Genomic DNA, 27768 nt, shown 5'->3' with positions numbered 1-27768 from the left:
CACCGGAACCCACCGCTTCCGGAATCGAGCGGTTCGTTTGTGAAACCACCTTTAAGGTTGGCTACCTTCACCTTATCTGGCACCCACACACAAAAATGGAGGAGTATAGTAATGTTATGCCTTCCGAAACCCTGCCACTCGGCACCTGTAGCTAAAAAAAGGCCACCATGTTTTACAGCGTAATTTAGCCGGCTCCGGTTGCATGCATGCATCTGCCTTCTTTTTCTTTTTAACCCTAGGTAGAACGATAAAACCGCCAGTCGTTAAATCCATGCACATACTGGCGAAATCAGAGGCAACAATGTTTGTATACAATTTATATGCATTAATTTTATTGCCCGAACACGACGACGGCTCAGTGCTGCTATCAACGAAGCTGGCTTTGCGTTATGCGTACCTATAGGTAGCTTAGCGCTTGGACGGCTACAAACCCCGAATAAATCACCAACCGATCCGTCCCTATTGAGAGAACGTCCTCAGTAAGAGTACCACCACACCCCCACACAAACACTGAACATCGATTAGGGAACCTATACATTAGAGAAATGACAAGACACTCACCGTTAAGGCAACTGTCAACATCAAAACGGATAACGGCAATGAAAAAAATTATACAGTTCGCCCGTTTTGATGTTGACAGTTGCCTTAACGGTGAGTGTCTTGTCATTTCTCTAATGTATAGGTTCCCTAACATCGATAGACGACGCCACCACAAACCAGTAGACCTCTCCGCAATAAAAAAATAACACTCGAAGCACTGCTAAACCGATGTCAAACGTCCACTGCTCTGTGCATGTAAACACGTTTCCGCACAAATTGCATTTCAGTGCAAAGATGGGATCGGATCGGATTCAGATCGGAAGAACGCCAGCCATGTATACAAACGTACGAACGCCGTAATCCAAACAAAAGTCTATAATATACGGCCGCTAGGCATCAGCAGCAGCATAACATAGGTACCTACTGTACCTAACCTATTCGTACAGGTGGTGAAGGCAAACTCAAATCAATGAAATTTGCCACAAGGCACATGATGATGATCATACCACAACAAAACAAAAAAAAGGAAGAGAAGCAGGCGGCGAGTTTTAATTCAATTTAGCCAGATAATAAATTAACCCGCCGGGACTCGTTGTTGCCTACTGGCCTGGCATTCGACGGCACACGACCCGACTGCACGGTCCTTGTGGTGTAGCACGATGGCGATAAAGCTTCAAGTCCCACGGTTTTGTCCGCCGGTTACTCTTCGGTTTCATTCAGCAGTGGTTTGATCCAATCAATATACTCATTATCGATCTCGATTTGCGATGTTGAAGTGTAGTAATTAAAATGCCTATGCTTTAATGATAGGTTACAGTGCGAGAAACGATTATTACACCGTAGAGGAACGTTAAATTAATTCGAGTGGAGCTAATTATGCCGGTTTGGTTTTCGTTTTTTTTGGGAGGCATGCCAATTTAATTAAATGTTAATTGAGCATATTTTTTGTTTGTTTCGAACGCAGCACTGCAATAAGAGGTGATAATTGAACCTTTGTGTGTTCGATGATGTTAATATATTCAACCTTACGTGATATCTGATAGGTTTGGGGCCATTTGAGGGAGTCTCCACAATAGTGACTTAAAAAAATGTGGTTTTACTTGTTTTTTTATGGAAAAAAAAACGACACAAAGAAATAGTTTTCTACATATTTTGAAGATAAATATAGACATGAGAACAATAAAAATTCGAAAAAAAAAACAAATAGACTGACTTCTAATATTGCGTTTTGTAGCTATCCACTCAAATTCCTTTCCACCTGTAACACAATTAATATATTTTCAAATTCGAAAAAGTCTTCCGCATATTACCATGCACTTTTGTCAAAATATGTGAATGATTGAAAAAAAGTCAATAATGGTCTCTTTTCGCTATTTTTTTGCGAAAAAGCGTTGGAACACAATAAAAACATATTTTTATCTTTATAACGAACAGAATTTTATATAAATAACACTGGCACTAGTGCAGTTTTCAGTATTTTGAGCTAAATGTATCTCATGAATTAAACCACTTAGAAAGCTGCGGTCTTCAGATAAGTTGTTAGGGAGGTTAGATGCTATTAGTTTTTGGACAGTTTTGTTGGGGAAAAAACAACTGGGTGACACCCGTATGCGTTTAATTTTGAGTGTTATAGAATTAAATTATCTCGAGAATCCCACTTCCAACACTCTGTAAAACTTAAATTTCTCTGGCACTGGCACTGGCCGAAGACCGCAACATTTTAGGAAGTAAAAATTGCGCGATAAGTGAGGGTCAAAATACGAGGAATAGAGTGCACACTAGCGCCACATATCGGTAGAATTTTGCATTTAGCGTCTAGCATCCAGAAGCTCTTAACCTTCTGAACCAGGCTAGTAAACGGTCAGAATTCTCATTTAATCTCGCTTCATTAGCGCGCGTCACAGTAGGCTTTCGCTCGTAAATGTAAAACAACCGTTGCCACTCACACAATAGACAGGATGGTCATTCGACACTCACACATCAAAGAGATGCACACTGTCATTCGTTAGGCGATGTTATTTTGGCCTGTTTCTGTTCTATATATACTTCGTTCTATTAATGTTGAAAAATATTATTACAAGGTCAATGATATAGGTAATTCAGAAAATCTCCGCGCACAACGTGCGTAATTCTCATTTCTAGAAAAAATGTCAAAATACGTTTGGGGAAAAAACGTCGTGGTTGCGAGGACTCGTTTGACATGTTTGTTCAAGAATGTATTCAGACAGCGAGCCTTGCCACCACCAGAGGAAAAACCAGATGATTATCGCAGAGAAAAGTGGTTTATTATTATGTCCACACTAGCTTCATATAGCGGCAAAATCCTGCACTAGGCTGTCCATCAATCAAAAGCTCTTTACCTTCTGACCAAGTTTACCACAACTTTCTAGAAAGTCGGAATCACGATTTCAATTTAAGCTCAAATTGCGAAGAACTGCAAGCACACTAGCGCCACATGGCGGTAGAATTTAGAACTAAACTGTTCAACATCCAGAATTGGGTGGTATATTCAGTGAAGCGATGGCGGATACTGAAAGTTTAAAGTAAGACAATTAGCATTAAAAAACTGTTAGTATGGATAAATCCGGTTCGATGTCATTTACAACAGATTAAGCATTACAGTGGGAGTACAACACTGCAGTATCGTCAGCAACAAGTTTTGGTATTTTATCAGGCTCTCAATTCGCAGTATCCAACAGTACAGGACATATGTTACTTCCTTGAGGAACTCTTATGTCAATCGCACATAAAGTGCTACGAATACTTCTTATTGTTACAACAAAACAATATCGCACGCTAGTCTGGGGGGCTAATGCGGTCTCGATCAACTAGGTTAGTTGAGAGAATTCGTTATCGATATTGTTTTCGGTTCATTTTGCATGTTGTAGGATAAGTACAACGATACACCGTGCCCCAGTGCTGAGTCGAGAAAATTTCTGGCTCGAGAAGATCCTCGACCTGATCGGGAATTGAACCCGATATCACAACCGTGTGGGAGAGCTAGCCGACCGACATCGCTAACCACAGAACCACGGAGACCGTTACAAATTGTTTCCAATTTGTTTCACATCAAATTATTGGCGACTCTTCTTATTGCGTATCACTCTAATTTTTTGTTAGGTCGATGAAAAAGCTACCAATAATTTTTTTTATCAATATGATATATCAACTCGTCAATACACTGTTGAGATCCACAACCTTTCCGAAAACCATATGTATAGAACATTGTTAGCGCCAAAAAAGTGACAAACCGATTCGTTGGCAGTTTTCTATTATTTTGTTCAGAATCAATCCATTCTGAACTCTAAACTAGTTACTCTAAATTTGCTAAAAAGCAGGTTAGTTTATACTGGGCTCCTGGTCACTGTGGAATCGAAGGCAATCAAAAGGCTGACTCATTTTCCAGACAAGGGTCATACACTAACTTTGTTGGCCCAGAACCTTTTTGTGGAGTCTCACCGAGTGAGATTAAACCTGAACTCGGTGAATGGGAGAAAGCAACCATCAAAGCAAGCTGGGTTAGTACAAGCGGGTTACGACGATCGAATGAATTCACAAAAGCCAAATCATGAGAAGAGCTTCTTAGGCTTAATATAAATGACCTGAAGACATTCACGGGTCTAATCATAGGGCACTGTCCGAGCAAGTATCAGCGCAAGAAGCTAGGCAAACTTTACGATAATAAATGTCGCCTTTGTGGCATCGAAAACAAAACACCGGAACAACTACTTTGCGAATTCTGAGTATTAATACAACGCAGATTGCGTGTCTTCGGTAAGGGACACGTAGAACCTGGCGATACTGAGGTAATGTTTAGAAAAAATCTGATTTTTAAATTCTATAGAACTCTTAGAAATATATCACTAAACATTTCTGTTTGCGAAAAATCTTAAAATTGACGTAAATGGCAAAGGCAACAATTGTGCAAAATGGCGTGCGGGTTGTCAGGTTTTGAAAATGATACTTCCACGGCACACTGATCGCTAGTAATTTTTTTTTTCTAGATAAACTGCGCTTTCTAAAACTTCACTGAAGACTCTCGCAATAATCGGAGACAACCGATCGAAAAAAATTCATGCTGCTTCCGGAATTCCACAAGGTAGTCACCTCGGGCCGTTACTTTTCCTTTTATACTTTAGTGATGTCAATTGCGTCCTTAACGGTCCCAGATTATCTTTTGTTGACGGTATGGAAATATCTCGCTCTCAATTAACAACATGAATTTGAAAATTTTTCTAAATGGTGTGATATAAATAAATGACTTTGAACTCTGATAGATGTTCTGTGATTTCGCGGCCTATAATGTTCAACTATCACTTGGGTGCAATACCAATTAAAAGAGAAGACTGCGTAAAGGATTTGGGAGTCTGGATCGATGATCAACTAACTTTCAAGGAGCATATATGCTACACTGTTGCTGAAGCTTCTCGAAATTTAGGACTGATCATGAGAATGGCCAAGAATTTCAAAGACGTGTCCTGTTTAAAAAGCTTATATTGCTTATTAGTCCGTTCGACGCTCGGCAGTGTGGAACCCTCATTACCTCAATGGTGTTAATAGAATCGAGGCAATTCAACGTTTCGCTCTTCGTCATCTACCATGGAGCGCCAGTTGCCCAGTTACGAAAATCGCGCGCAGCTTATCGGTCCGACTCTTTGCAAGTAAGACGGGATCTTTCACGCGCTATGGTAATTGCCGACACCCTCATGGCGCGAACTGACTGTGATGTACTTCTGGGTAGTATCGACATAAACGTGAATTCCCGAATTGTTCGAGACATCCCTTTTCTACGAGTTCCTTTTCGTCGCACAAACTACGGGGCAAACGGAGCTCTCATCGGACTACAACGTGTTTTCAACAGTGTCTCCACCGGGTTCGACTATCACCTTCCTCGCACTAGGATTAGAAGAAATTTTTTGAGTATATTTAGATACAATCATTAGGACTTGATAGAGTCTGTTGATTTTTTTATGTGAATAATATGTGAAACAATTTTGAAAATATTTGTCTACGATAGCCTTAATCAAATTTACTGGAGGATTTTAGCAATTTCATTTTTTTTTGAGACATGAGCCAACATTGACAACCAGGAGGTGCAAATAGCCAACGCTCTCAGTCAGTCAGTCAATCATGGGATTACAACTCGCTGATCCGTGTTGCGACACCATTTCAATCGTCATCATTCCTTCTCTTTTATTCTCAGCGTTTACGTTTTATAGCTATCGGCTTTATCAGCTATATAGCTAGTCTCGGTTATTTCAAATGAACTAAAACATTCTCTTAAAACATAAAATATATACACTTTCGACACAATTATCACGTTGCTCTAGACTCAGTTTTGGAATTTATTGTATACTGAGGTTGATATTTTTTTATCTTTGGAATTTATTGTATACTGAGGTTGTTAATCTTTACAATTTTATTACTACTTTGAAACAATTTTTTCCTCTCCGGTATCAATAAAAAACTAGTTGTGCTTTCTGATTTCCCTTTAAGAATTTCAGCATTTTTATTTAGAATAATTTGAATTAATCACTTCTATTCATTTTTTTAAGTTTCCTGGCCTCAAAAATTATTTGCTGCGAGATCCAAATTCGTTATTTTTGACTTCAAATTAAAATCTGATTTCTGCCGATTCCGACCTTCGAGACATATTTATCGAAGATCTTTGACAAAACTTGAGCATATTTTTATTCTTTTTTAGTTCCCTAGTTTCACGTCAGTTATGAGCTGAATTATAAACAATTGTGTACCTCCTTTCTGGTTTTCAAATTTTTTTTCTGGATTCTAGTTAAATTTTGTTGTGGTTTTTTTTAAAGGAGTTCATAGTTTTGAAACCTTCTTTTTAAGTTTTGTCTATTTTAAAATTTTATAACCTCAAGATCTTTCAAGGATCTTTTTAAGCTAAGTTTGAGATTGGCTTGGTTATACAGTAAAGTCTTTTGTTACGTTTTTTACACGATTTTTTTAAACAATTTTCCAAATAACGCCGTTTATTTATACGCTTTTTTTTGCACGATTTTTCATCCTCGCTTAAAACAGTTACAGTAAGTTACATTTTTCCACGATTTTTACGACGTTTTTTTTAAAATAACGCGTTTTTTCACACAGTTTTTTCGTACGGTACGTAGAATCTTGTAAAAAAATAATTTACTGTATTGGGAGAACTAATTTAATACCTTTTTTCAACCTTAGTTTTTTTACAAAAATGTCATTTTGATTTTAAAGGCGTATTCAAACAACTTAAGATATAATTCAAAGTCACTTTCTGCATTCTCAAATCGTAAGAATGTTATTTCATAAACTTTGAATTCAATTTAAAATTATTTCCGTTACTTCTGACCTCTCAAAACGCTATTTGTTTGAAATTGTTTTCTGACATTTCACTGGCAAATATTGCGTCAGATTTCAAGCGATTATAGCAAGCGAACGACTTAGTACTTATAAGTCATCTATATGTCAGTGGATAGATAAAATGTGTGACAATTGTTTGATATAATGTTTGACATTGTTGCCTTACTGCTTAATGGTGAAAATAGGTGAAAAGTTCCAAGGTCGAGCTTTTCCATACAATTTTCTTGCTATAACCTTGCTTCCCGAGCGAGAATAACAATAACATGGACGGAATGAACTACACCACCTGCATATTTTGACTAAGCAAAGTATTTTGTGTTTCTCGTTCTCGAGCCTGCGTCGCCCTGCCTACATTGCAAAAATCTATGCTCAACCAAGGATGGTTAAAATCGTATCAGAGAATTATCATGAGAGAATCCTATTGGATTCTGATCACGCATAATACGCGATGTTTTGTTTCGTCTCTCGAGAAGAGAACTTGTGTGACAAATGAACTGCCGAAAGAATACTTCGTGAACTTTATAGCCTATTAACTGTATGCGAGTTTATCGTCGCTTGTTCATACGCTTTCTCGATTCTCTCATCGGGTTAAATAGGTAATTCATTATCGTCTCCCGATCCGATCGAGCCGTGAAACGAAAATTTTTGGTTTTAATCACCTTGTGAGTGAGAGTGTCCCGATAATCGTAAAATTGTAGCGCAAACCAAAAACTCAGAGAGGGAAAAAATTGCAAGCGTTAGACCAACTAAAACTCCGTTGCCGATTTTGTTTTTTTTTTTTTTTTCAAATGGCAAATATTTGTTGTTACTATGTGCATAGCTTGTAAGCTTTTTTCGAATCTATTTATATTTGCGGATTTTTTTCCAAAATTTGTGCAGGTTTTTTGCTTGTTTAAGAAAAACTTTGATATCGGCCAACATACATCAGCGAACAAACCTTCGATGCAAAAAAAAAACCGACGAACAAAAGAACATTGAGCTGACAATGACAACAGCAGGCAACATTTTGTTAAACGATGAAAAACCTATTTTACTGTCAACACTTGCGACTCGGAAAGAAAGGGGGATAATTGTTCAAGCGATCGCAATCGCTTCTTTTTTCCGATAATTATCGTCTCTCGATTCTTCCCTTCTGTTTTGACACTTGGATTCTATCAGCGAAGAGTGAATCATTGGTTTGTAGAGCTATTGGAAATTCCATCTCTGAGAGAGAATGAATTATCTCAGCGAATCTCCGAATTGGTTCACTCGGACTGGCATATCGTACGATGAATGTTAGAACCGACTGAGAGACGAAGTTAACTCACACGCTGAAAAAGTTCGAATGTTTATCGCTGATTTTATCGCCGATCACCATCATTGTGCTCAACTCGAAACAAAAGACTGTGTGTAGAAATTTCATCGTCATTTTTGTTCATCACACGGTAGCGAGTGGAGCTCACATCAGGAAAAGAGAACTGATTACGAGTCAACTATCAGGCACTGCGGAACACCTTTTTTCTGCAAACGGCAGCAAGAGGTACCATCGTTTGGTGCGGGATATTTTACTGGCACAGCTACCGGAGAGCAGAGCGGAGAGCAAATTTATTATGTGCGGCCAAGGAAAATATTCAATACTACCGGTGCAGAGGTGCGATCATCAGCGTTCTGTAGCACGCATTTCTAGTTGAAAATTATGGAATCAGTTCATTTCAGAACTATGAATGGTTGAAGATAAGAGTTCTGAGAATTCTCGCAACTACTGTTAGTGTGAAATTTTCATGTATTTCTCAATCATCATTTTTACAATAACGATCCAATTGTTCCTTTGTGCCCAGTCAAAACCCGGCATCGGTTTAATATCAATACCGCAAATTAGTTAATCTTAAAACTAGGGTAATTTTCGCATCAGTAAAGCACAAATTCGCTTTTGGTACTCATGACAATCACCCAGTAGTAGGTGTTTTGTTTCGTTTCTCATTCTTCTCTCATCATTGCAAAGATCTACGTTCAATGCGATACAAAATACTGCGTTGTACATAATTGTTCTGATGTTTGATCGGCACTCTCTATTGAAGTGCTAATCGGTGCGAATAAGAAGCCAATTAGAAAAAAAAAACATTCAGAAAAGCAAATCCCTGCTCATTCCGTCATTTAGTGGCGTGATCTTCTGTGCATTATATACCGACTAGTGTACAGAACGATCGCGGCGCTAGCACCATGGGCTAATACAACAGATCCCAAGCATGCAGCAGACGATTAATAATGTTTAAATCTAACTTGATAAATTTCCCGGTTTGGTGTTCAAATTCCCGGTTTTTTCCCGATTCGATGGCCACCCTGCAACGGCAGAAGCAAAAGATAATGACTATCGCAGTGAATAAATATTCTACTGTCACCTACAGTACAGTACAGTACAGTACAGGCTAATGAGCGTTCAAAGAGCAAAAGAGCGAAACCAAGCATGCTGCCCTGCAGTAGCTTTTTTTCAATGGAGACGTATGGTGGTTATTAAAGACACATTGAAGATAAAAAAAACTAGTAGCAACAAATGACAAAATCTTTTGTTTTGAAACATCGCCTATTTTATGTTGCAACAATTGTTTCATAGGTTATGAATGACTCATGTTTCTATTATCTCAGCTTATTCAGAATCTGAACGATGTATTTTCATGTTATTATTTGCTGCATAGCTTTTGTTATGAAGACAGTTGCATGTGGTAAATAAAATATGCAAATTTACTCGAAAAAAAAAACAACACTTCGATTAACTTTTTACTAACGTGGGTGAAAGTTAATGAATCTTTGGATAAAACTAGATAAGAGTGTAAAGTTCACAAATGTAAAATTTCGTCACAATTTGTCAGGTGGTTATCGAAATGGCTTCCAAGCAAAAAGTGCTTCGAAATATGGGCGCGGTTTTGGAAAATCCAAGCCAGTCCCGCAGGTGAATCGCGAAACAGTTGGGAATTGACGATTTGTGCGTGTCCCGAGTGGTAAAATCGTTCAAGGAAATTCTGACGACTCAACGGCGAGCTGGCAGCGAAAGAAAAGCGAAGGTTGACGAGAGAACACTTCAAGTGCAATCCTTTCGACTGGCCAAGAATTCTTCTGTGTGTTTCGTCCAGTAGACAATGAAACAGGCCAGTGAGGAAGGCCAAATCCCGTATTGGATGACGAGATGTACATTAAAGTGGACGCCAAGCGAATCTCCAGCCTGAAGTTTTTTGTCGAAAAATCCTGTTTAGATGTTCCGGAGAAGTTTCGGAAAAATGAGGTCAACAAAATTGCCAAGAAGTAAGTGACAGCAGCATCAACGGCCAAATATTATATAAAGAAGAGGAATGTCAGCGGGCGATTCTAGAGACATAGAAACGCCTGCTGACATTCCTCCAGCCCCACGAAGAGCCCAGCCGGATCTGACATCGTTCCATCACGAGAAATCGAAAAGTGTACGAAGCCAACAATGTTGCTTTTGGGTAAAATCCGCCAAATTCGGAACATCGCGCAATAGATTTTTTTTGGCCGATTACGAAGAACAAGCTCCAGAAATAAGAGTCGTCAAAAACGACAAGAATTTGAAGAAATATTGAATAAAAGTGTGTAAGAAAGATGGCACAAGTGTTGCACAGGAAGTTGAATAAGCCAACTAATAGCTAATGTTTGTTCATTCCCTGAGAGTTCCAACAACATCCGACTTAAAATGAGTTTTTGGTGATCATTTTAATCTTTTTCATTTTTTCGAATACGATCTTTACATATGTTATAGTAATTTCCCTACTGTTTTTAGGAAATAAGTATAATTTTTTTAATATTAAAGAGATCTTGATATGATCAATTTGATAGCAATATTGTTTCAGCAACATTGTTTTTTAATTTTTTCCATTTTTGTCTCTCATTTTGACAGGCATCACACGACAGTCATTCCAACAGTTCCGATTCCCCGCTAGATTCGCCCGCCGGCCATGGTAGGACTCCGAGCGTACAACAGGTAATTACATTTTTTTCGCCAACCTATGAACTGAGATACTGAACAATAGTTGCACTTGATTCACGCTGTAGATAACCGTAAACTTCGAGTGCATGAAATAATCAGTTAGGAGTCATATTTGGCAGTTTAATTGATAACATTGATAATTAACCGTTCTGACATAAACACAACCAAATCAAACGTAGGGATCATTGTCGATTCTCTGTTTGAGTAACGAAAACGGGTTCTGCTCCGGCGAAAAGTAAACTGCCTGATGATGAAGCATTAACGAGGGAAGCGAAAAAAAAATAAAAAAAATATACTGAAACCACACACCACAGCCAAATCTAACCAAGGCAGACAGCACAAACACACTAGAAGTAAAGAAGCAGCAAGAAAAAAAAAACAGGAACGACCTCGCGAGTAATTTATTTAACATGCGCTGTACGTGCCAAATTTTTGTCGAATTCAATAAAAACCCCCTCGAGAATGGGGGAGAGGCATGCGAAAATGAGCCGAAGAAGATGGAGCACTTTTTGGCTTCCCACCTTCGGCGGGCAAAACCCCACACCACTCCAAAAGCTTAATGTAAAAAGGAGCGACAGATAAATTGACTTGCCCATCAGCAAAGTCAAGTGTAGGAGAGAGCGAATTCGAATGAATGCGGCCGCCGAAGGAGGAAAGTTGCCGAGTAATGACTGCGCCCACATTTCGGTTGACCCATGTGACTACATACAAACAGACGCACTAACACCCACAACATCAGCACGCGCGTCGGTTGTCAAATTTCTAACTGATTTGCTTCCGATTGCGGCTTCAAGGTGCCTTTCTTTGGCACGCGCATCGCACTGAGCGGGACAAAGTAGCGCTAAGCAACGGCTCGTATCGCGCGCTTCTTCGTGTCTATTTCAGGTACCAATGCACGCGCGCTATCGGGTTGCTGTTGTTCATTCGAACGAACCATATTTTATCATTCCCGAAGCTCAAAGTCCAGCGAAGCCTACTGTGACTGACCACCGAGGTCAAGTTGATCAGTGTTCAAAAGGCAAGGCTTGCTGAAGCATTATGAACTTTACACAGCAGAGGCACGAAATCATTCGAAATTAAAAATAAAATTATGCATTGCAATGAAGCAATCAACGATCTCAAGCGCGGCAGAATCGAAGAAGAACTCTGTGGCCCCCAAAAAATGCAACACCACACCAAACCGAAAGAACTACCCGCGAGACAAGCTATTCAGTTTTATTTGTATTCATTAATAACAATTCCTCGCGAGGGGCGGAGAGTTAATGTCAGACCTACGGGGCGAGCGAGAGAACGCAAAAGTTATGTGTTATGCAAATTTCGTCGATCGTTTCTTACAATTTACATCCAGTCGTTTGCGGTAGTTAAAAACAATCTCCACAGCGTGGTGTGATATGATCCCCCCATCCTCGAAAAAAAAAAATACTTAGAGATTTACTCGATCTAAGCCGTCTGAACAGAGTGCGCTCACAATTCTAGAGGTTAAGGTTGAACGATTGCATTCCTAACCTAGTTGTTTTGTTTGCTGCGTTTTTCAGACCCGCTCGCAACTGATCAAGGCCGGTGTGAAGCTGCTGATTCAGAGCAAACGCAAGCACAGCGGATGCGATTCCAGCGATGGAAACGAATCGTCCAGTGGTGGTGGCCGCGAGGCAACAAGACGGAACGGCGGTGGACCGCAACCAAAAATGCGCCGAGATACGGACCTGCAGACGAGCGAAGATGATGTCGATAATCATCGGACCACCAGCGGGTGCTCCTCGACGGGCGGCACCGGCCGGACGGGCAGTCCACGCACTGGGGTAAGTTGGGAGTTTATTTGAGAAAGAGGTTTGTGATTGACGATGTTCTTTTACACAGCTAACCCCCGAGGATGAGGATCGTCGCCGTCGGCGTCGGGAACGAAACAAGATCGCTGCCACCAAGTGCCGAATGAAGAAACGCGAGCGGACGGTAAATTTGGTTAACGAATCCGAAACACTGGATGCCCAGAACAAGGAACTGAAATCGCAGGTTAGCGAGCTGGAAAATCAACGACGAAAGCTGATGGAGGTCCTGCAGGCGCACAGTTCCACGTGTGTCCACCAGAAGGGCTACCAACCGTTACCAAGTCTGTCTACCATCACAAACAATTGCAAGTTTTTAAATGATCTAAGCTTCCTGGACAATTCGAACGAGATCAAGTATTCCGAGTGTCTCAAGTCGGGTAGTGAAATAGGCGACAACTCACTACCTCCTGGCTACTGCAAACTTTCACCAACCGAAGTCAACTACGCAACCCCAACCGATGTCATGGACGTAAACAACTTCACGAACCAAGCGCTAAAATCCGAATACATTCCAAACGGTCAAGATACGCGGCCCCGCTCGAAACCTGGCCCAAAGCCACGGCAAAGGTCAACCGGTGCCATCAAGCGAACCGTTACCGTTACCAGTACAACAACCGTAACAGAAAATCTACCCCCAGTGGTAGTGCCTACGGTTTCCCTGCCCAGTGCGGAGTTCATCCTTAAAAATGAACTCATCGATACCAGCAGTCCCTATACTACGGTGCAATCGGCCGATCGTTTCCTTTTTGAAAACTCCATGGATCTGTACAACAACAACAACATTGACAGCAGCACACTGGACAGCCATCACACTAGCGATAGTGACAAACTAGCTTCACTAGCCGTCAAAGACAACGCATCGAACGCTTTACTGGAATTCAACGCCAACTTCGATACCGCCATCATCAAACCATCGGAGTACGCCATGCTGACCACCCACCAAACGCAGCAACCACAACACCAACAATCACACCCACAGCAGCAGCAGCAACAACAACAACAACAGTGTCACCTACAACAAAATCTCGGCCTGCTTGTCCCGCACCTTCAGCAGCAGCAGCAGCAACACCAAACACTGCACAATCCTCACCAATTCCTGTCCCACTCATCACTCGGCAGCATCGTGAGCAACGATTTCCTGATCCTGCCCGAGCACGATGGCAGCGAGTTTACCGATCTGGACAGTGGCATCACGTCCTACAGCAACATCAACGGCAGCTGCCTGGCGTGACCAGGTTGCTTTTGTTCGGCCACTTCGACGCCATCGCCACCCACATCATCACCGCTACTGCTACCTCCCTTGCTAATGCTGTTGTAGTTCGGGACGCCATTTTGGATTCGTTTTTTTCCGGGAGATTTCTCCACTCCCATTCTAATCGCCTGCAGTTACCAGAGTTAGTCGGTTGTTTGTTGCTTTGTTTATTTGTTTGCCTGCTTGCCTCCTGTCTTCTTCGGGTTATTTCTCGTTATTCCACATGACGCAGCGCGGCTGAGAATGCCATTTAATTCAGCTTAGCTGATCGATCGGTTGTCGTTTGAGGAGATGATCATTATCGCCGGTTTCGGGGTTTTCGGGGACAGCGGGCGCGTCGCGAAGAAAAGTGGTTAAAAAAAATTGTTCCATCATCAGATCTCACGCCAATTCTTAGTTTTTTCTTTAAATCGAACAGTTTTTAATTTTGGTCAAAGAATGCCAAAAAATTGTAGATTTCCACATTTGTTTAAATTGTCAAAAAAGTTGTTTTTTGTTTAAGATCACACGTAAAATTACCGATGTCACCTAACCCACTTTCACTTAAATCTAAGAGGATACTGTTAACGTCTCAATAAATTGGCGTGAAATCTCTCTGGTATTGCCTGCTTGGATTTCGAGACACTGGGCGCGTTGTAAAGATAATGGTAAAAATTAACTTGTTTTTGATCTTTTTAATACTATCCCTCAATAACGAACTCTTTGGTAGCATGATGAAGAAGTTGTTTGTTTACATAGTGTGTATGGGACAGTTAACATTAAAAAAGTTATTTTCTTCAGAAGGAATGTTATGTTGTCATGAATTTCTACGTTCGTACGACTTGGTGGTTGTGTGTGAGTGTGCGCTTAAGTGCAAAGGTCTTCCTCTATCTCTCTTCCTACTATTCTCTCTATCTCTCTTTCGGATTGTTGAATGTTTCCAGAATACATCTCCAGTTGCTGGAAGATGTATGATAAAGAGAAAGGAACTTTTTCGTTGCCGGATTTCTTTTACAATTTATTCGTATACCCCATGACAGATAAGTGGCTGAAGCGTTCGGCTGAAGGGCGACTCCCACTTGTCCAAGTGAAACTGCACTGCACGTCGTCTGCCCAGCCGGTATAGCGAATCACGAAGAAAGTAAAGAAACTTTTCTTTATGTTTTAAAATGGAAATGCATTCCTTTTTCGGTAGTAAGTTAATGATTATACCTCATTTCCCCCCAGCTTTGTACCCCCCATCATTTTGTTGCATTCGTTTTGAAAACCCACAGCGTAATGTGATATTCACAGCTTAAGCTTGACTGATGAGCCTATAAGCTGTCAGTTCTGCGCTCTGATTTGACAGTTATAGAAACACAATCTTTGCGTTGCCTGAATCAAAAAAAAAACTACCCAAAACTTTTTGTATAGTTTGCAGAGAAACAAACAGGAAAAAAACAGACAAAAACTGAATAGTTGTAATCAATCAAATGTGCTAATCCTCTTCGGTATAAGCTGTTCACTAAACCTAAGTTATGATGACGATAATTATGACTAATTAAAAAACGCTTAACCACATTACTCGTACTCGCCTCCGTTGGCGTTTTCGCTGAGCGCAAACGCGACCGCATCGAAATGCGGAGGAAACAAAAATGTATATTATTATCTGATCTAAGAATAATATATGTTGAATGGATGTATTTTTTATAAAAAAAAGAACATTAAGAATGTTAGAGTAAGGCATTTCCTAGAGTACGTTCTCCCGAATGGAAAAAAAGAATACGTATAGCATTGCTTAAAAAATTCCGTCGGATTGTTTGTGATAAGAAATTCGCTGCTAAAAAAAAAAACAAGTAACGCACACTTCAGTCAACCCCGGTTATATCCAGTTCTTATTTTCCGTTCGGCGAGATCGGTAATTTATTTGTAAGCATCTAAACGCAACGTCTTCGACAAATCAAACCGCAATCAAGTTAAACTCTTTTGACATCCGCATGTAAGATTAGGATAGCACCAGATTCATTGCGCTTTATGTATACAAAAAAAAACAAAAATAGACTATTTACAATTGTAGCAGCAACAACAAAGATCACAAAAGGAAGAAGAGATCGCACATATGTGAACAAATCGTAAGAAATATTAAGCTTATGCCCCAACAAGTAACATGGTGGGCGATAATCCGCTTTAGTTTTCACTGCTGCTGCTTTAAGTCGCAAAATGCGAGAGCAATCAATTAGGCACTCTCGCAGTAGGCTTTGAACAACAGCAGCAGTGCCTTGTGAGACAATCTATTATCGCCCGCTTTCGCCGCTGGAAGTCGCTCTCGCCTTATTGTAAAACAAGCAAACAAAAACGCGCAAGACTAGCTTGTTTTGAGACGTACTTTCTTCACATTTGTATCGTGTGACATTTATTCACTTCGACTTCGTGAAGCAAGTACAGAAAAAACACGTAAAAAAATGTGCATAGTTCCGCTAGAGCAGATTTAAATCAAAAAACAAACATAAATGCCTTCCTATTTTCAGTAATAGGTTATAATGCATGTTAGAAAAAAAATCTTGTAAACATATATGTACACGTATACTATATGAGAAAAAAAAACAACTTACTGTTTGATCGAACCCGAAGCATTTAATATAAAATTGTTGTAAAGCCTGACCAAATTTTTCGAAACGAATCGAGAATTGTGTAAAACCGTTGTTAGAAGCAAACCTGATTATTGTGTATAAAACAATACGGAGCAAAGTTACCAAAACCGAACCAGCAACCGCCGGATCACGGAAAAAAACAGTCTCGCAGCAAATATTAGTTCCATTTTACCCACGTCAAAACGGATATTTTATAGTATTTGCCACATCCCCCCCCCCCCCTGCCTGGCGGTAGTGTGTGTTCTAGTCTATTTCATTTAAACCCCCCCCCCCCTTACCTTCCATCGGTTCGTTGAATCAAACACGTGAAGCCGCAACTGTGCCATAATTCGTTACGGTTTACGCCGCTGTCTCACGTGAATTTTAAGTTTAGATTTGTTTTTTTTTTTTGGTTGATACAACTACTACCTTGTACCTGTGTGTCAGCAACATTGTCCTCTTCTTCCACCAACCACCACACCATTGCTTCCTCATCCCTCCAGACCGACACAGGTCTTAGATATAGTTTCTATATTTAAAACCGAGCAGCATTTTTTGACCTTAGCCTACTGTGTGTTTCTGCCCTCTTAACTTTGATGAGCCCTCGTTAAATTCTTTTCTAAAATTGTTGTCACTCACCGATTTGCCTACGTCAAACGTCAACCAGTGAGAGAAGAGTAACCGCGCGCGGAGGGATCAATTTCATTAGCATTCTGTGCCCTATTTTAACTAGCGTTAGATTGATTGCGCTACGTGGATGAAAGTTTCAAATAACAACACACTCGCGATGAACGAATGAACTTTAAAATAAACTGAAGCGTATATTTAAAATCCTGTAGAGAGAGACAAAACAAACTCAAAACGAAACGTGCAACGGCGTAACAACAGTGCTATATTTACTACCTTAAACATTGTCGTTGCCAGGACAAAACAACAACAAAAAAAAGAAGCCCGTGATCGTAAGCGAAAAAAGAATAACAAAAGCTGAAAACTTTATCTATATAAGCAGCAGAGCAAAGCGCAAAATGTTATCAACAAAATCGATGCTGGAAAAAATGGAGAAATAAATAAAACAGAAAAGCAACCAAAAACACAAAACAATTACAAATGTTCTAAACCAATGGTAAACATTTCCGAAAATTCCCAATCAAAATGTGTCGCCACTTCACAGGAAAAAAATACTTGCATTGCCCTTAACAAATGATTTACAATGCTGGTACTCACTCACGACTGGTTTGTGTTTTTTTAGCTTGGTGCAAGCTTTTTTGTCCGTCCGAGGTCAGTTGATCCACAGCTTGTTCATCATCCTTAAATAAAACCGTGTTTCCGTGCTATTTAAACAGCTTAAAATGTTGTTCCAAACTACTGACATGTGCAATCTATAAACACTATATATATAGACCTGCGGACTGAATCCCAGCAAAACTGGCATCGTTGTTTTTTTTTTTTTCACATTATTGTGTTGCAAACTAGCAACCACTGTTATTTGTTGAAACTTCACATTAGCAACACAAGTTTAGATTTTGAATTTTGCCAAAAGTGATAATGCGGTGTTTTTTTTTTTCATAAATGTACGAACAATTTTGAATGCGGGCTCCAAAATGTGGCCTTTTTCCGGTTTCCGAGTAAAGCTCCCGAAAAAATTAAGTGGTTGCAGTTCTGCAAACTACCAGAAAACTATCCGATTGTTGGTAGTCATCGGCTTTGCAGTGTAAAATTATGAGTACGATAATTCATAGCATAAATTTATGTGTGATTTCTTTACAGTTGCACTTTTCCGAAAATGATATTTACATGGACACCAGTGGAATAATTAGAAAAAATGGAACAGTTCCGGTTTTTGAAGATGTTGCTCAATTCAATACTACAATTTTGTCTATAGTGCAATCCTGTCACTGTAGGGAGATTTTGGTCGATTTGTTTATGCGCGTTACCTTGATTGTTCAATTTCAAAGCATGCTTCGATACCTGCAGAAATAATGTCACATGAAATGCGCACCTCTTTGTTAGTCTATCTATGTTGTGTCCAGATATTTTTTCCTATACTACACATGACCTCATTGGTGATTAAGTTTCCCTTTCTCTTGTGGCGCATGGCACGGTTGAACTTCGGAAGCTGTCAACGGCTTTTTTAAAATTTTATCATGTGCCTGTGGAGCTACTACATCGAAAAAGTGAGCAACTCTACCAATTAATATTTGCTCCTGAGAGTGCTAAATTTGAATACTTCTGCCAGCTCGTAAAAAAATATTCCTAAAGAAAAGATTAGCAGAGTTGACGTCTGGACCTCGGATCCTCTGACTTCGATAAACTCAATCAACTTCAGGTCATTCTCATTACTGGTAGCATGGATAGCATGTCTCCTGTAATTCGTGGTTCGATTGCAAACCGCAAATGGCTTGTCAGATTAGCACCTTTTGACCAATTTTTTCCATTGCAATAGACGTCTCTGCTGTTGGCACACTAGTGCAAAACTGAGACCCCAGCAATGTTCTTGAGTCGATTTGGTTGAGTACAATTCGTTTTTCGGAACAGCAGATGTACAAAACTCAATTTTTCAGCTATTAACTCAATCTGCGATAGTTAGACAACAACCATGAAAATTTAAAGATATAAATTGTATTTATACTTTTGATATGTAAACAAGACACTCTTACGCTCTGTGCAAATGCGATAAAAAATTTCACACTTTTTGGTTGTGATAACGTGTTTAACATTTACAACTATTTTCTAGGATTTTTATGTACGACTATATCCAAGTCGAGTGATGCGGGGTCTACCCTCAAGTCGCCTCCATCGGATTCCTGCTCAATACGGTTTTTGCTGGTCGTTTCTGCGGCATTCTAGCGACATGACCAGCCAACTGAAGCCTGACGTGTTTTATCCGCTTGACTATATCTGCCGATTTGTAAGCCTGGTCATGCTTCTGCGCCAAACACCATTTGCCGCCAAGGATTGAACGCAAGTCGTCTATGCTTCATAACCAAGGTTGTTAATCGATAATTTATCGTTAACGCCGATAACGATACCGTCTGTTATCGTTATCGACGATGACGCTTACGTCTTCAGACATTATCGTCATTGTCAATGACGATAGCTACTGGACATTATCGAATCAATAACGTTTGTTTATTACCATCCACTGCAATACCTTCTTTTGCCTTATTAGATTTATCATTTAGATGCATTTTAAATGCGAATATGACAATGCTACATACCTTACTATTCGAATTTGTGCTTTAAAAAGCGCCTCATAAGCTAAAACAATCAAAACTGAGAAATTTATTTCCCTGATGAGAAGCGAAACATAAACAAATAAGGAAAAGTTTCTTCCTGTTGCCTAGTGATGTTTCGTCTCCAATCCTCCGAAGTGAAAAAACGTTTCCTCACCCCGTGCTAGCTTTTTGATCAAGTCGTACACCATTCGCTACCACAGCAGACAAAACTGGCATAAGGCGTAAGTGAGCTGATAACGTCTAGTGACTATCGTTATCGCCGATATCGTTGATGTTTGAAGATGATATCGTCATCGTCAATAACGATACCATACGTTATCGGTAACGGCGTAGACGATTGTCGACGATAATCTATCGTATTAACAACCTTGTTCATAACCATAGAGAGCCACCGAGAGAATCAGTGTTTTTATTGTACGGGTTTGTAGGCTTCGGGATCTTAGCTGGTTTCTCAATCCGTAGAAGATCATCGTTGCGGCAGCTATCCGCTCCTTTATCTCACGACTAACGAATTGTTGCACGTCATCAATGTATCCAGGTGAATAAATTCATCGACTACTTCAAATGATTCCCCATCTATCACCACTGTAGCATCAACATTCAACGGGCTATCACGCTTTCTACCAGCCACCAAGTACTTCGTTTTGGCGGAGTTTATGATAAGCTCAACTCTCCCAGGTTTCCTCTTGAGAGGTCCAAACACTTCTTCCACTGCTGTACAGTTGATTTCAATGATGTCGGTATCGTCCGCAAAACCCATGAGCATGTGAGACTTCGTCATGATGTTGCCGCTTCTCTGTACCCCAACCCTCCGTATAGCACCTAACAGCCCGTCACCCTGTTTCAAACCATCTAACGTCACGAAAGCATCTCTAGCCTAACGCTTGATGTGGAACCATCAAGGGTGGCGCGAATCAGTCTAATCCTTTTTGTTTGAAAATCATGTTCGAGCATTAACTGCCATAATTCATTTCTCTTAACTGAGTCGTACGCTGCTCTGAATCGAGGATCCCTCCCCCTCGCAAATTACAATGGTATTTGCCAACAAAGGTTTCCTGCAACTGTCTCAGTCTTTGGAAAAGCATGCGGCATACAATTTATACACGGCATTGTCAAGAATTATGCCCCGATAATAATTACAGTCTAGGCGGTGGTCTTTTTTATAGATCGGGCATATGAAACCCTTCAATTAGCGATTCGAGGCCGATTGTCTATCAGACCACACTTTGTACCTTTTTCTGTTGAGAAAACAGCTTCCAGGGTGCCAAGTCTTTTTCAAGAAAAATATTTTTTTATGTAAATTTATTTGTCACTTGATTCATGACGGCTTTTTGGGGAAAAAAAACTCTTCAAGAAACGTTATACCCCAAATGGCGTATCTTCTGGTAAAATAGGTAGTTCTGGTAAAATAGAGCACTTGGCTTACACATGAAATTAAAGCTCTTGAGTTGCTCTACAAAACGATATGTTCAGATATTTTTTCTATCGATGTTGAGAAGAGTAGGAAAATTGGCGCATTTTTTGTGTCATGTTAACTCTTTGCCATATATTGTGACCATGCGCTTTGAAGTATGTACTGTTAGTGTATAATAACACAAATTTTTAGAAAAAATCCATCATGTCTAGCAGGAGTTATTGCGTTTTTTGTGATTTAGACGTTTTTGGTTATATCATTTTTAAGGGCCGTTTTACCCCACTTAACCTGAATGAAAAAAATCAAAGCTCTACTAAACTTCCTACCTTGAATAGACAAACAAACGCTGAAAGTTTCAGTTCAATCGGAGAACATCAAAACAACGTGCAGTTGCGCCTCGTGCGACCTGGCCCATAAAGAAATTAACTTTTAACGTAGAATTACGTCTTACGGCAACATATACAGGGGACCAATTTCAATACAGGGATCCAATTTCAAAAACCGAAAACATCGAGAGCGTCACGGAAATTGTCCAATTTCAAACGTTAAAAACTCAGTCAGTGTCCAGCCGATTTCCGTCATTTTTGCAGCAATCGATTGGAACATCATATAATCTGAATGTTCGAACTATTGTACTATTGAAAATTGCCAAGCCTTGTCGAAACGCAAGTTTCGATCTCTGATTGGTCGCTCAATGCTTCTTTCCCTAACAAGGTCGATAGAATATACCTAGTTGACTAAGAGTGCGCGCTTTGTGTTTTATGTATAATTCATTCCATGACTGTACCGGTACCACACGGACGTTGGATGCTGATCGTGACGAAGAAAGAAAAGTCAGATTTCAATTTCTGGTTGATCGCGCTGGGCGCGTTGATACTTAAGTAACTGTCTATCTGGCGGCTGTTATGAAGTTTTCGGTAGCTGCAGAATTATTGGAAATTGCAGGCAATTCTACTAGCGTAAACGGGAGAACCAGAATCATCGGCAAATGGTTATTCGAAATGATGATAATTGAACAAACTTGACAGTGTTGTTACTGTTGTGAAATAAATTAGCACCTTTTGGTGCTCTACAGTCATGTGATTGAAGTAGTTAAGATTTTTCATCATGTGTAACGGACGGAAAACCGTAAATTTCAGCATTTGCAAGCCAAAAAAAATCAACATTGCCTCAAAAACGTGTTGGTGGTCTTGCGAAGGGCTGGTTGTAATTTATACTTGTTCTCATACCGGATGGCAGCAGATAACAGAAATGCAGCACTTACGCTATTGCGTGTTAAGGGATTATATCTACCAAAAAAAAATTTTCTTGTCATTTTTTTTTATTGGCTTAAATCATGCTAAGACTATCCTAGAATCAAAATCTACATCGCTCAAGTACTGATCTAAACTCAAAATTCGTTTAAATCTATTTCTACCGAACAACTTTCATGCTCCAAAAAACTTTTTCGTTTATTTTGGCAATGCTCATTTTTGTTTTTAATTTCGGGGCTTTGTAAACTAGTAGAAGTTACCTATGATCGATATCGTGTTTCAAATTTGTAGTATAGAGGTCGCTGCATCAAGGTTCGACCGTTATAGCGTCTCTACAGCACGTTTTTACTCACAATTTTCATTTGTTTAGTAGATCAGCCGTTTTCGTTATGTGCGTTCTTTATTTGAGTTTTTTGTTACTTTTTAACTGTGAGTTATACTCAAAAGTACTTAAATATGAGTGACAAGTTTGAGTTTTGCGTGGGATCGGACGCCAACTGCGTCAGAGTCACTGTGCGTCGCATGTTTGATACCACGAAAGAGCGTAGGCGCAGCCTTCGATCAGACAAAACAAAAGAAAGAAGAGGAAGATAAAGCCCAGAAAGGACAACTTTACGGCACAGAGATAGCTGACTGAAGGTTAAAAAATTATTAGGGGCTTTACTGTTGCGATTTTTAAGATTTATAGCAATTTGAAACTTTAAACGCGTTTTTCTCAAAACCATGTTTTTAAAATCGACGAGCAGTAGAACTGAAAAAGTTTACATCTGATTGACTTGAAATTTTAACTGTAGCTTCTTCATTAGATTATCTAGTGAAGTACACACGATTTTAGCGATTGATTAACAGCAACTAAAGTTATAAATAATCCAAGTCAATTTTTTTTGTCGAAACAGAATTTTTTTTTTCAAACCGTTGCCATTTTGCGAAGAAAAATTCTCAAAATATAATCATTTGTACTTCACTAGCGACACTTATGTAGATAATGAAAAAAAAAATTGTTTTGGTTATAGGTGGAGTTGGGCACGACTTCTACTGCTCGCCGCGGAACAACTTTTAAAAAAAGCGGTTCACGGCAATCGCTGCACAGCCGCCATTTTGTAACAAAAATAGCAATAAAAATATTTTATCTATTCTGCAAGAGTTGCTCAACCCAATGATATATAACTTATATACCTTATATCTAAAATGTCCTGTAAAAAAATTCATGAAAAAAATCTTGTTTTTTTGAGCATTTGGTAGATATAACCCCTTAAAACAAAACGGTTATAGTTTGACATCACAGCAGAAACTCATGTTTATAGACTGTTCCGAAAATTATAAATACATCTTCTTTCTTGAATAAAACAAAAAATACAAGATTTTTCGGGTCATTTTATTCTGAAATATAGATAATAAGTGTTTTCTTCCCAGTTTCAATTCAAGTTGGGATTATTTTTCGTAGGATACGCGAGTTCTCTAACTTTTCCCTTAACACTACTCATAAGCTTTTGCACAGTGTGTTCTTCGACCATTTTTACCACTTTAAGCCAATCTTTTTTAAATTTTTCAACCTTGTCCGCTGGTTTGACATATTTCCTCAGCTTTGCCTTGGTCAAAGCCCAAAAAGTTTCAATATGTGACATTATTTGTTTTATACCACCTGTTAACACAGGGACGTTACTGTGCGATGTTACCACAGGGACGTCGAGTTCCCAGCAAACCGACAACCTTGCCGTCTGACTGTAAGTAAGACGTCCTGTTACTCTGGAGGGCTCTTTTTGAGCTGAGTCATTGGAGAAAGCACCGACCGACTGAACCGATTGTCCAAATTGTTTGATTAGAAATTGTATTAGTGAATATTTAAAATTGAAGTGAATATTTAGAATTGTATTATTAAATTGGAGGTAATATTTCGTGATATATTATGTATTAAGCTTACTATTTATGCACTTTAAAGGCAGACTTAACCTAACCCAAGTTGGCCAGCCGAGAACAAAGGCCTGCAACAAATATCATAGCCACTGAATTGTAAGTTGCTTAAAATTAAATTTAGACGAAAAAGCATTAAAATTTCTTGTAGATTGAAACAACGCAAAATATAGTTTCGATATCAGTAGCTGCGCCTTTTTAATTCGCTGCGCCAACATCTTTCAATAATTCATCTGCACGTGCCGATGGCAACGTCCGAGAAACGTCTAAAACCAGCGCTAGAGGAGCGGGAAGGTTGCACATCTTGTGACGATCCAGATGCTGACCAGAATTTTGTCCAATGCGATTCTTGTGATCAGTGGTGGCACTTTACATGTGCTGGTGTCACTGACTCTGTTAACGATCGTGCCTGGATCTGTTCTCACTGCAACACAACACCATCAGGGGTCCCCGGTTCGCCCGTCTTGTCATCGGATAACTCTAGTGATAGTGTGCAAAACAATCTCGCCCTGCTGAAGCAACGGCAGCAGCTCGAGCTACAAAGAATGGAGCATCATCTAAAGCAAAAATTTCTGGACGAGCAGTTAGAGGTTATAAATCAATCTACAAGATATCCTCATCATCGGAGTGAAAATAGAACAATCATTGATTGCGTTGGAAATAATCTGGAGCAAGAAGAAGGCGCATTGGATAACCAACGAATTCCATTAGCAGCAGCTCTGCCCACAGATCAGCACGGTCAACACAATGATACGACAAACAAAGGCGCTACGAGTGGTCGAGCAAAAAAAACGACTGTCTGGATTACGTCTGCCAGCCAGCAGGATAGTAGCGTAGTGGATATGGTACACAATCTTGGACGTAAGCTTGATCGCTTACAGCTGCAGTCAGCTCCGTCATCTCAGGCGTTGGACGATATACGTCAGCAGCTTGAACAGTGTAAAGAACGGCTCGGTTTGGATTATACCGGCTTTCAAATAAGTCCAATGCTAAATAGAAACAGGTATGATTTCCAGAATTTCCCCAGTGAACGAAATACAGATTGCCCACAGCCTAGAAACTTAGGCGCGATAAAGAAAAGTAAAACGACGGGTGATGGGTTCGCAATGAGTGGTATAGGTAATAATAATTGTTCTAAGAGTGGGTTTTCAGATAAAATGTACAATAAAGCTCTTAGTAAGTCCTCCACGATCCCTTATAATGAAATTTCCGTTAGTGGTAGAGAACAGTATCGTAACGAAGTCCGGTTTTGCGATGTCGAACACAATATTCCGAATGTGCAGCAACAGCAACACGCTCCTTACGTTAGTCATGAGCAGCAGCGCGAAGATTTCGCGCGCTCATCGGATAGAAATAATCATTCTACTCCGCTATCAGGGTTGTATAACCAGCAGCGAGAAAATGCAAATCGTATCGGTCCTACGTCACAACAAATAGCCGCGCGGCAATCTTTGGCCCGTGATCTTCCACAATTTGCAGGTGACCCAGCAGAATGGCCAATTTTTATATCTAATTACGAGTACACTACTGCGGCGTGTGGGTACACGCATGGGGAAAATATGTTGCGTTTACAACGGTGCCTTAAGGGGCCAGCTATGGAGACAGTTCGTAGTCGTTTGGTGCTACCGGCCGCGGTACCGCAGGTTATCGAAGCGCTTCGTAGGAGATACGGACGACCAGAACTGTTAATAAATGCACTATTGGAAAAGGTGCGGAAAATTCCGGCACCGAAGGCTGATAGACTGGAAGGGCTCATCGAGTACGGCATGGCAGTACAAGCTCTTTGCGACCACATTGAGGCGGCGAACGAGCATGTTCATTTATCCAATCCTATGCTTCTCCAGGAACTTGTGGGCAAACTTCCAGCGGATCAAAAGCTTATGTGGGCTGCACATAAACGACACCATGGTAACGTGGATCTGAAGACGTTAAGCAATTATATGGACAATGTTGTTAGTGATGCATCCAGTGTGGTGATGCTCGACTCGGAGTCCTTTAGATGCAAGGATAAATTGAAACCGAGAGGATACGTCAATTCTCATTCTGGTGCCAGCCTAGAACAGTCAGTAGCAGTGACGAAGCAGGTAGAGTGCAATTTCTGTGGAAAAATCGGTCATCGTTTGTGAGATTGTTTGACGTTTAAAAATTTAAGCGTAGATGAGCGCTTGCGTAAAGTAAGAGCTTTGAATTTATGTCAAAATTGCCTTTTTAATCATGGTCGGCGGTCATGTAGGAGTAACAATCGTTGTAATATAGACGGCTGCCAGTATCGTCATCATCCGCTGTTGCATTCCATTCGGCGGACTGCGATCACTAGTGTATCAGCGGAGAGTCACACTCATCAGTATCTCGGCTCGAGTGTATTGTTTAGGATGGTACCCGTTACGCTGTACGGGGGAGCTGGTCAGGTGAATACTTACGCTTTCTTAGACGAAGGGTCCTCGCTAACACTAATGGAAAATGAAATCGCGGAAGAGCTTGGAGTAAGTGATACCGTGCAGCCACTGTGCCTTCGGTGGACGGGGAATACTTCAAGAGTTGAGGAGAATTCACGGGTTGTCACCGTTTCTATAAGTGGACTGGGTTCACAGAGACGATTTCAGATGTCGAATGTACGTACGGTACCCAGTTTAAACCTCCCCAGCCAAACTTTCCAAAAGGAAAACGCCTTTGAGCGGTTTGACTATCTCCGGCAGCTACCATTACTGAGTTACAAGAACGTTACTCCGAAACTATTGATTGGATTGGAACATATTCACTTAGCTGTTCCACTGAAGGTGAGAGAAGGCAATGGAAACGGGCCTACTGCAGTAAAGACAAGGCTCGGCTGGTGTGTCTATGGACGGCAACAACCCGGGGGGCCAAGTTTATGTAATGTTCACGTTTGTGAGTGTAACCCGGACAGGGATCTGCACGATGCTGTGAAACAATTTTACGATATAGAAGAAGTAGGAGCAGGAAAATTAACTTTGTCTACCAAAGCTGACCAGCGAGCGTTGGACTTGCTTGAGAAGACCACGGTACGCGTTGGGAAACAATTTGAGACCGGTTTACTATGGAAGGATGATTATGTAGAACTACCGGATAGTTATTTGATGGCTCTGCGCAGGTTGGAGTGTTTGGAGAAAAAATTGACACGGGACCCACAACTTAAAGAAAATGTTCACCGTCAAATGCAAGAATTCGTCGAGAAAGGATATATCCATAAAGCGGAGAAAGAGGAGCTTGACACAGCCGATCCCCAAAGAATCTGGTACCTTCCTATTGGAGCAGTAACAAATCCGAAGAAACCGGGAAAAACACGTATAGTGTGGGATGCAGCTGCTAAATATGAGGGTGTGTCTTTAAATAGCATGCTGCTGAAGGGCCCTGACCAGTTGGTGTCCTTATTGGGAGTTTTATATCGCTTCCGGCAGTT

General features: G+C 40.3%; 2 protein-coding genes across 5 annotated transcripts in view; both read left to right on the top strand.

Moving 5' to 3' along the window:
• LOC129732446 (activating transcription factor 3) overlaps positions 1–17637 on the top strand; it is a 135629-nt gene extending 117992 nt beyond the window's left edge. For all 3 annotated transcript variants that reach the window (XM_055693336.1, XM_055693338.1, XM_055693337.1), the window contains 3 exons: positions 10781–10864; positions 12406–12669; positions 12728–17637. In XM_055693336.1, the coding sequence (XP_055549311.1) occupies positions 10781–10864; positions 12406–12669; positions 12728–13927 (1548 nt within the window). In that variant the 3' untranslated portion in view covers positions 13928–17637. The remainder of the gene's footprint in view (positions 1–10780; positions 10865–12405; positions 12670–12727) is intronic.
• A 5760-nt stretch (positions 17638–23397) lies between these two features.
• On the top strand, positions 23398–26498 carry LOC129732445 (uncharacterized). Of its 2 annotated transcripts, none has more exons than XM_055693335.1 (2): positions 23398–24325; positions 24383–26498. In XM_055693335.1, the coding sequence occupies exon 2, from the start codon at positions 24596–24598 to the stop codon at positions 26474–26476; it is 1881 nt and encodes a 626-aa protein (XP_055549310.1). In that variant the 5' UTR covers positions 23398–24325; positions 24383–24595; the 3' UTR covers positions 26477–26498. The 2 variants fall into 2 exon arrangements, with proteins under 2 accessions (XP_055549310.1, XP_055549309.1); XM_055693334.1 differs by having other exon boundaries at positions 23398–24449; positions 24502–26498.
• Positions 26499–27768: the final 1270 nt, after the last annotated feature.

Source organism: Wyeomyia smithii, chromosome 3 (genome assembly GCF_029784165.1).
Source record: "Wyeomyia smithii strain HCP4-BCI-WySm-NY-G18 chromosome 3, ASM2978416v1, whole genome shotgun sequence".
Lineage (NCBI taxonomy): Eukaryota > Metazoa > Arthropoda > Insecta > Diptera > Culicidae > Wyeomyia > Wyeomyia smithii.
Note: the sequence above shows the minus strand (reverse complement) of the source record. Positions and strands in the feature narration are given on the sequence as shown.

Excerpts from the sequence above, each read along its gene's own strand:
- LOC129732445 (XM_055693335.1), top strand. The coding sequence starts at position 24,596 with ATGGCAACGTCCGAGAAACGTCTAAAACCAGCGCTAGAGGAGCGGGAA.